The sequence below is a fragment of the Ascaphus truei genome, chromosome 7 (genome assembly GCF_040206685.1).
Source record: "Ascaphus truei isolate aAscTru1 chromosome 7, aAscTru1.hap1, whole genome shotgun sequence".
NCBI classification, from domain to species: Eukaryota; Metazoa; Chordata; class Amphibia; order Anura; family Ascaphidae; genus Ascaphus; species Ascaphus truei.
In genome coordinates, this window is record NC_134489.1 from 111897720 (window position 1) to 111907233 (window position 9514).

A 9514-nucleotide genomic window follows, 5' to 3' on the forward strand; every position below is an offset into this window, starting at 1 on the left:
TGTGCCCCCCAGTCTCCCCTCCCCTGTGCCCCCCAGTCTCCCCTTCCCTGTGCCCCCCAGTCTCCTCTCCCCCCCCACCAGTCTCCTCTCCCCTCCCCCCCCACCAGTCTCCTCTCCCCTCCCCCCCACCAGTCTCCTCTCCCCTCCCCCCAAGCCCCTCGCTGTACCTGTCTCCTGGTTGAAGTGTATGAGGATGGATCCCAGGCTGCAGTCCATGTCTCTGATGACACACTCCCCTCCCCTGTGCCCCCCAGTCTCCCCTCCCCTGTGCCCCCCAGTCTCCTCTCCCCTGTGCCCCCCAGTCTCCTCTCCCTGTGCCCCCCCCCCCCTCGCTGTACCTGTCTCCTGGTTGAAGTGTATGAGGATGGATCCCAGGCTGCAGTCCATGTCTTTGATTACACACTCCCCTCCCCTGTGCCCCCCAGTCTCCCCTCCCCTGTGCCCCCCAGTCTCCCCTCCCCTGTGCCCCCCTCGCTGTACCTGTCTCCTGGTTGAAGTGTATGAGGATGGATCCCAGGCTGCAGTCCATGTCTCTGATTACACACTCCCCTCCCCTTTGCCCCCCCAGTCTCCCCTCCCCTGTGCCCCCCCAGTCTCCCCTCCCGTGCCCCCCAGTCTCCCCTCCCCTGTGCCCCCCTCGCTGTACCTGTCTCCTGGTTGAAGTGTATGAGGATGGATCCCAGGCTGCAGTCCATGTCTCTGATTACACACTCCCCTCACCTGTGCCCCCCAGTCTCCCCTCCCCTGTGCCCCCCCAGTCTCCCCTCCCCTGTGCCCCCCCAGTCTCCCCTCCCCTGTGCCCCCCAGTCTCCCCTCCCCTGTGCCCCCCAGTCTCCCCTTCCCTGTGCCCCCCAGTCTCCTCTCCCCCCCCACCAGTCTCCTCTCCCCTCCCCCCCCACCAGTCTCCTCTCCCCTCCCCCCCACCAGTCTCCTCTCCCCTCCCCCCAAGCCCCTCGCTGTACCTGTCTCCTGGTTGAAGTGTATGAGGATGGATCCCAGGCTGCAGTCCATGTCTCTGATGACACACTCCCCTCCCCTGTGCCCCCCAGTCTCCCCTCCCCTGTGCCCCCCAGTCTCCTCTCCCCTGTGCCCCCCAGTCTCCTCTCCCTGTGCCCCCCCCGCCCCCGCTGTACCTGTCTCTTGGTTGAAGTGTATGAGGATGGATCCCAGGCTGCAGTCCATGTCTCTGATTACACACTCCCCTCCCCTGTGCCCCCCAGTCTCCCCTCCCCTGTGCCCCCCAGTCTCCCCTCCCCTGTGCCCTCCAGTCTCCTCTCCCCTGTGCCCCCCCCCCCCTCGCTGTACCTGTCTCCTGGTTGAAGTGTATGAGGATGGATCCCAGGCTGCAGTCCATGTCTCTGATGACACACTCCCCTCCCCTGTGCCCCCCAGTCTCCCCTCCCCTGTGCCCCTCAGTCTCCCCTCCCCTGTGCCCCCCAGTCTCCTCCCCTGTGCCCCCCTCGCTGTACCTGTCTCCTGGTTGAAGTGTATGAGGATGGATCCCAGGCTGCAGTCCATGTCTCTGATTACACACTCCCCTCCCCTGTGCCCCCAGTCTCCCCTCCCCTGTGCCCCCCAGTCTCCCCTCCCCTGTGCCCCCCAGTCTCCTCTCCCCTGTGCCCCCCCCACCCCCTCCCCCTCGCTGTACCTGTCTCCTGGTTGAAGTGTATGAGGATGGATCCCAGGCTGCAGTCCATGTCTCTGATTACACACTCCCCTCCCCTGTGCCCCCCAGACTCCCCTCCCCTGTGCCCCCCAGTCTCCTCTCCCCTGTGCCCCCCCCCCTCGCTGTACCTGTCTCCTGGTTGAAGTGTATGAGGATGGACCCCAGGCTGCAGTCCATGTCTCTGATTACACACTCCCCTCCCCTGTGCCCCCCAGTCTCCCCTCCCCTGTGCCCCCCAGTCTCCCCTCCCCTGTGCCCCCCAGTCTCCTCCCCTGTGCCCCCCCCCACCCCTCGCTGTACCTGTCTCCTGGTTGAAGTGTATGAGGATGGATCCCAGGCTGCAGTCCATGTCTCTGATTACACACTCCCCTCCCCCCCCCCCCAGTCTCCCCTCCCCTGTGGCCCCCAGTCTCCCCTCCCCTGTGCCCCCCAGTCTCCCCTCCCCTGTGCCCCCCAGTCTCCCCTCCCCTGTGCCCCCCCCCTCGCTGTACCTGTCTCCTGGTTGAAGTGTATGAGGATGGATCCCAGGCTGCAGTCCATGTCTCTGATTACACACTCCCCTCCCCTGTGCCCCCCAGTCTCCCCTCCCCTGTGCCCCCCAGTCTCCCCTCCCCTGTGCCCCCCAGTCTCCCCTCCCCCGTGCCCCCCAGTCTCCTCCCGTGTGCCCCCCCCCCTCGCTGTACCTGTCTCCTGGTTGAAGTGTATGAGGATGGATCCCAGGCTGCAGTCCATGTCTCTGATTACACACTCCCCTCCCCTGTGCCCCCCAGTCTCCCCTCCCCTGTGCCCCCCCAGTCTCCTCTCCCCTGTGCCCCCCCCCCCCCTCGCTGTACCTGTCTCCTGGTTGAAGTGTATGAGGATGGATCCCAGGCTGCAGTCCATGTCTCTGATGACACACTCCCCTCCCCTGTGCCCCCCAGTCTCCCCTCCCCTGTGCCCCCCCCCCCAGTCTCCTCTCCCCTGTGCCCCCCCCCCCTCGCTGTACCTGTCTCCTGGTTGAAGTGTATGAGGATGGATCCCAGGCTGCAGTCCATGTCTCTGATGACACACTCCCCTCCCCTGTGCCCCCCAGTCTCCCCTCCCCTGTGCCCCCCCCCCAGTCTCCTCTCCCCTGTGGCCCCCCCCCCTCGCTGTACCTGTCTCCTGGTTGAAGTGTATGAGGATGGATCCCAGGCTGCAGTCCATGTCTCTGATTACACACTCCCCTCCCCTGTGCCCCCCCAGTCTCCCCTCCCCTGTGCCCCCCAGTCTCCCCTCCCCTGTGCCCCCCAGTCTCCTCTCCCCTGTGCCCCCCAGTCTCCTCTCCCTGTGCCCCCCCGCCCCCGCTGTACCTGTCTCCTGGTTGAAGTGTATGAGGATGGATCCCAGGCTGCAGTCCATGTCTCTGATTACACACTCCCCTCCCCTGTGCCCCCTAGTCTACCCTCACCTGTGCCCCCCCAGTCTCCTCTCCCCTGTGCCCCCCCCTCGCTGTACCTGTCTCCTGGTTGAAGTGTATGAGGATGGATCCCAGGCTGCAGTCCATGTCTCTGATGACACACTCCCCTCCCCTGTGCCCCCCAGTCTCCCCTCCCCTGTGCCCCCCCCAGTCTCCGCTCCCCTGTGCCCCCCCCTCGCTGTACCTGTCTCCTGGTTGAAGTGTATGAGGATGGATCCCAGGCTGCAGTCCATGTCTCTGATTACACACTCCCCTCCCCTGTGCCCCCCAGTCTCCCCTCCCCTGTGCCCCCCAGTCTCCCCTCCCCTGTGCCCCCCCCAGTCTCCGCTCCCCTGTGCCCCCCCCCCCTCGCTGTACCTGTCTCCTGGTTGAAGTGTATGAGGATGGATCCCAGGCTGCAGTCCATGTCTCTGATTACACACTCCCCTCCCCTGTGCCCCCCAGTCTCCCCTCCCCTGTGCCCCCCAGTCTCCTCTCCCCTGTGCCCCCCCCCCCCCTCGCTGTACCTGTCTCCTGGTTGAAGTGTATGAGGATGGATCCCAGGCTGCAGTCCATGTCTCTGATGACACACTCCCCTCCCCCCCAGTCTCCCCTTCCCTGTGCCCCCCAGTCTCCCCTCCCCTGTGCCCCCCAGTCTCCTCTCCCTCCCCCCCCCCCACCAGTCTCCTCTCCCCTGTGCCCCCCCACCCCTCGCTGTACCTGTCTCCTGGTTGAAGTGTATGAGGATGGATCCCAGGCTGCAGTCCATGTCTCTGATGACACACTCCCCTCCCCTGTGCCCCCCTGTCTCCCCTCCCCTGTGCCCCCCTCGCTGTACCTGTCTCCTGGTTGAAGTGTATGAGGATGGACCCCAGGCTGCAGTCCATGTCTCTGATGACACACTCCCCTCCCCTGTGCCCCCCAGTCTCCCCTCCCCTGTGCCCCCCAGTCTCCCCTCCCCTGTGCCCCCCTCGCTGTACCTGTCTCCTGGTTGAAGTGTATGAGGATGGACCCCAGGCTGCAGTCCATGTCTCTGATGACACACTCCCCTCCCCTGTGCCCCCCAGTCTCCCCTCCCCTGTGCCCCCCAGTCTCCCCTCCCCTGTGCCCCCCTCGCTGTACCTGTCTCCTGGTTGAAGTGTATGAGGATGGACCCCAGGCTGCAGTCCATGTCTCTGATGACACACTCCCCTCCCCTGTCCCCCCAGTCTCACCTCCCCTGTGCCCCCGAGTCTCCCCTCCCCTGTGCCCCCCAGTCTCCCCTCCCCTCGCTGTACCTGTCTCCTGGTTGAAGTGTATGAGGATGGACCCCAGGCTGCAGTCCATGTCTCTGATGACACACTCCCCTCCATTAGACTTGTTCTTGCTCTGGAAGTACAGGAGCAGCTTGTTCTTCAGCTGTTTCAGTCTCTCGGGCCCCAAATCCCACTGCAGGGCCACAGGGAACTGGTATGTGCTGCTGTCCCCCATACTGAGGGCAGCCTGAGTGTGAGTCAGGGGGAGCCTGTGAGTGTGAGTCAGGGGGAGCCTGTGAGTGTGAGTCAGGGGGAGCCTGTGAGTGTAGTCAGAGGGAGCATGTGAGTGTGAGTCAGAGGTAGCCTTTGAGTGTAAGTCAGAGGGAGCCTGTGAGTGTGAGACTGAGGGAACCTGTGAGTGTGAGACTGAGGGAACCTGTGAGTGTGAGTCAGAGGGAGCCTGTGAGTGTGAGACTGAGGGAACCTGTGAGTGTGAGACAGAGGGAGTCTGTGTGTGTGAGCCGAGTGTGAGGTGCAGGGAGGCTCTGAGTGGGAACTGAATGTGAAGGTGTCTCTGGGAGCTGAGTGTGAGGGTGTCTCTGGGAGCTGAGTGTGATGGTGTCTCTGTGAGCTGAGTGTGAGGGTGTCTCTTGGAGCTGAGTGTGAGAGTGTCTCTGTGAGCAGAGTGTGAGGGTGTCTCTTGGAGCTGGGTGTGGGGTGTCTCTTGGAGCTGAGTGTGAGGGTGTCTCTTGGAGCTGAGTGTGAGGGTGTCTCTGGGAGCTGAGTGTGAGGGTGTCTCTGGGAGCTGAGTGTGAGGGTGTCTCTGGGAGCTGAGTGTGAGGGTGTCTCTTGGAGCTGAGTGTGAGGGTGTCTCTGGGAGCTGAGTGTGAGGGTGTCTCTGTGAGCAGAGTGTGAGGGTGTCTCTTGGAGCTGAGTGTGAGGGTGTCTCTGGGAGCTGAGTGTGAGGGTGTCTCTGTGAGCAGAGTGTGAGGGTGTCTCTGGGAGCTGAGTGTGAGGGTGTCTCTGGGAGCTGAGTGTGAGGGTGTCTCTGTGAGCAGAGTGTGAGGGTGTCTCTTGGAGCTGAGTGTGAGGGTGTCTCTGGGAGCTGAGTGTGAGGGTGTCTCTGAGCTTTGACACACTGGGTGAGGCTGCAATAAACAATGGCATGTAGTTTCTCTTTCGTTTCTTCAATGTGATTATACTTCCGTGAATTCGTCACACACACACACACACACACACACACACACACACACACACACACACACACACACACACACACACACACACACACACACACACACACACACACACACACACACACACACACACACACACACCTCACACTCTCTCTCTCTCTGAAGTTCTAAAGAAGAAATAGCTCAGTGTCACAGGAAAGTGTGTGTGTGTGTGTGTGTGTGTGTGTGTGTGTGTGTGTGTGTGTGTGTGTGTGTGTGTGTGTGTGTGTGTTGTATTGGCAGGCAGATGGTTTAATGATTCTTCAGTACTGATTCTGACCCTGGAACAGTCATTTATTTTTAGACTTAATATTTATTTGCATTATTCATCTTTTTTTGGGGTGCAGAAATAACAGGCGATCAAGGGGTACAGAAATAACAGATGAGTTGGGTAGCTGAAATGGATGGGTGGCTGGTGGGACAGAGAGATTAATAAGGGGTGGGGTGGAGTTTGAGATCGATTAGTGAGGCTGGGAGATAGATTGGAGGGGGTCTGAGAGATGGGTCTGAGGTCTGGGGGTCTGAGAGATGGATACAGTGGATGGGGGGGGGGGGGGGGGTTGGAGAGATGTATTGGGGAGGCTTAGAGATATATTGGTGGCTGAGAGATGGATGGGGGGTTGGGAGATAGATTTTATTAAGGTTAGTCAGTAACTCCATATAATGAATTTCAGCGTCCCCTATTCTACAAACTTAAATGGGGCACCCAGAGATTGGCTAGGTGATTTTTTTTTGGTGTTTAAAAGATGGCTGCAACGTCAGCCATTTTAGAGAGCACGGTGTTAGAAGTTGGAGGTTAGGAGCCAGCAGTTATGAGCCTTCTGGTTTCAGGCAGTTTTCCCATTACTGAGTAAGGGCTCTATGCAGTAAGCGTCGAAAAAATGCTCTCGCCAAGTGTTCCCTATCGGCATGATTTTGGCGATTTGTTCTCGCAGTATTCAGTAAGGGTCGAATCCCTGCCGAATCTCTGCGAAAGCAAAACGCAGATGAGCCGGTGATAAAAGAGCCTTTCTCCCGATAACCTGGCGATAGGCCGTTTCTGCCGATATGTGTTTGCAGCAGAGAGAGATCCGCCGCTCTCTCTGCGCAAACATCGGCAAAATAAAAATATTTCTAAACAACTTTTACTCATAGTGTACATGTGCAGGGGGTCTCCGGAGCTGAACCGCATTGGTTTCAGGTCCGGGGACCCCCTGCTTCCCGAGATACAGACCCCTTTATGAGGTGCCGGTATCCCTCTGCATTTAAATGTCCCGATCACGTGACCGCGGAATGTAAACAAAGCAGAGGGATACCGGCACCCCATAAAGGGGCCTGTATCTTGGGAAGCAGGGGTTCCCCGGACCTAAAACCAAAGCGGTTCAGCTCCGGAGACCCTCTGCACATCTACACTATGAGTAAAACACACATAGATGTAGCCAGGTTCCCCCATTTGCTCCGCGACCCCCGTTACCTCCGCTGATGGTGGGGGCTGCCGGAGCCAAGCGGCAGCCCCGCCGGCGTTCCTGGAGGGTGGGGACCGAGCGGGGAGCACTTTGGTGCTCTAGAGGTCCCCGGTGGCTCCCGCGAGGGGCGCCGCCATTGTCCATGTAGTTGCGCATGCGCAATGGGTCGCGGCAGCCGGTGGCCACTGCGGAGGTTGGTGCATGCGCAGAGGAAGTGCGCGCGAAGCGGCCATAGGGGAGAATAGCTCCCAAGAAGATACAGCCCCCAGGGTGCACAGGGGCAGAGTCAGGTGACGACAGGTAGCCAATAGGGCTGTAGGATCTCCCTGCAGGGGAGATTGGATACTTTTCGCGCGCTGAGCACCACTCCAGTCAGCGTCAGGAGCAGCCTAGGGTAAGGAGGTAGGGTGCAGGAGTCAGTGACTCCCTGCACTAGGCCAGCAGCCCCCTAGGCCCCAGATATTCCTGAGTCACCAGTAGTATTGAGTGCTGTAGGGACAGGCCCCAGGTTAGGGACCCTGCCCCTTACTACACAGAGTCAGTTAGGGACACAGCGGACGCTGCGCGTCCATCCAGAGGTCTGGGCTCAGACCTCCGCTGCCGCTGCAGCAGCCATCCGGGTGGGATCGCCCCGGACAGTAGTTCCTGTATTCGTCAGCCTTCGGATCCTTTGTGAAGCTCCTTGGCAGGCCCGGGCACTGGAGTGCTCGGCAGGTAACCATCACCAAGTGCACCAACGATCCTACATATATTATATTCATACGGGACTAGTGGCTGCGCAGTCACACATATCCTCTCCCTTTAAGAGTGCGGGACATATTGTGTGTGGGGTTACTGGACAAGGGGTGGGATCACCCGGTGTAGGTGGGAGCGTCCTGCAAGACGCAGTAGTCAGTGTCTCCTCTAGAGAGGGACACCTGTTGATATATGAATAAGTATTGCATCAGTAAAGTCATTGGTTATTTTACATGTGGTGTGTGGAGTGATATATATTTGTCCTGCGAGGAACCACTCCCCCTCTGGCGGGAGCCATCGCAGGTGGAGGCGTTGCACCACGAGATTGTTATATGTATGTACCCCAGGCTCCCCGAGCGGAGGCTTAGGCTCCTGAGAGCCACACAGGTATACACAGCAGGTAGTAGCGTCTGTATTCACAGGGAATACCTGTTACATATAAATAAACAATCATTCCTTACCTTAGCGGCTATCCGCTATGGTAATTAAGCAGCCTAATATTTAATAATAGTGTGCGGGAGCAGGGGGTCCCCTGAGCTGAACCGCATTGATTTGTGGCTCAGGGACCCCCTGCTTCCCGAGTTACAGGCCCTGGTTTGGGGCATCGGGTGCCACTGTCGCCGCCATCTTTATAGAGCCCACGTCGCGTCTTGGACGCTATAAAGATGGCGGCGACATTGGCCTCCAATGCCCCATACCGGGGCCTGTAACTCGGGAAGCAGGGGCTCCTTGACCCACAAATCAATGCGGTTCAGCTCAGGGGACCCCCTGCTCCAGCACAATATTATTAAAATACATTAATGCTGCTTCATTACCATAGCGGATAGCTGCTAAGGCAATGAAGGGGTTAAGGCATAATAGCATGTTTATTGGGGACAATTGCCTCCAATAAACATTGCAATAAACAACATACACCCCCTGTGCCCCCAACAACCCCTATACCCCCATTACATATGTAGCGAGGTCCCCCTCTGCCTGTCACCCCCCCCCCCTACCTTGCTGGCGATCGCGGGTGCCGCCGAGCCCCATGGCGGACCCGTCGGCCGGTCGCAGGAGTGGGGGCGGATAGGATCATGTGTGGGGGTTGCCGGGGACGCGTGCGGCCGGTTGCTAGGGCCGCGGTCGCGTTGCGAGGACGCCCGGCGGCTCCCGAAGCAGGGCGGTAGGGCGCCGCCATCTTCATTGTGGTTGCGCATGCGCAATGGGTTTCAGCACATAGTGGCCACTACGGAGGTTGGCGCATGCGCAAGACAAGCGCGCGAACGTGAGCCAATCAGAGGAGGGCTCTAAGCAGGGACTACAGGTCCCATGAGCCTTAGGGGACCCCACGTGACGCCAGGGAGCCAATAGGGCTGTAGAATCTCCCTGCAGAGGGATAGATACATTTCACGGGGTTTAGAAGCACGTTAGTCGGTGCCAGGAGAGGCTAGGGGAAGGAGGTAGGGTGCAGGAGTCAGTGACTCCCTGCACTAGGCCAGCAGCCCCCTAGGCCCCAGTTAGCCCTGAGCCATCTAGTAGTTTGTGTTGCTTCAGGGTCAGGCCCCAGGTTAGGGACCCTGCCCCTTACTATCAAGTGCTAGTTAGGGACACAGCGGACGCTGCGCTTCAATCCAGAGGCTTGGGATCAAGCCTGCTCAGCACAGAGAGCGGAACCGTACCAAGGGTGGACCGCCCTCACAGATCTTCTCACCGGAGGAATCGGACATCGTCCTAAAGTCATCTGATCCTTTGCGAAGAATCTTTAACACCCAGGTGCCGTCGCACTGGGCAGGTAACGTTAC

General features: G+C 59.6%; 1 protein-coding gene across 2 annotated transcripts in view; it reads right to left on the minus strand.

Annotated features, from left to right (window-relative positions):
* Positions 1-5495, minus strand: part of LOC142499884 (protein mono-ADP-ribosyltransferase PARP14-like) — a 60282-nt gene extending 54787 nt beyond the window's left edge. Inside the window, exon 1 of one of the 2 annotated variants that reach the window (XM_075609913.1) lies at positions 4361-5495. In XM_075609913.1, the coding sequence (XP_075466028.1) occupies positions 4361-4553 (193 nt within the window). In that variant the 5' untranslated portion in view covers positions 4554-5495. Of the gene's footprint in view, positions 1-1794; positions 1845-4360 lie in introns of those variants that run through there. The other variant, XM_075609915.1, reaches the window with a different exon arrangement.
* Positions 5496-9514: the final 4019 nt, after the last annotated feature.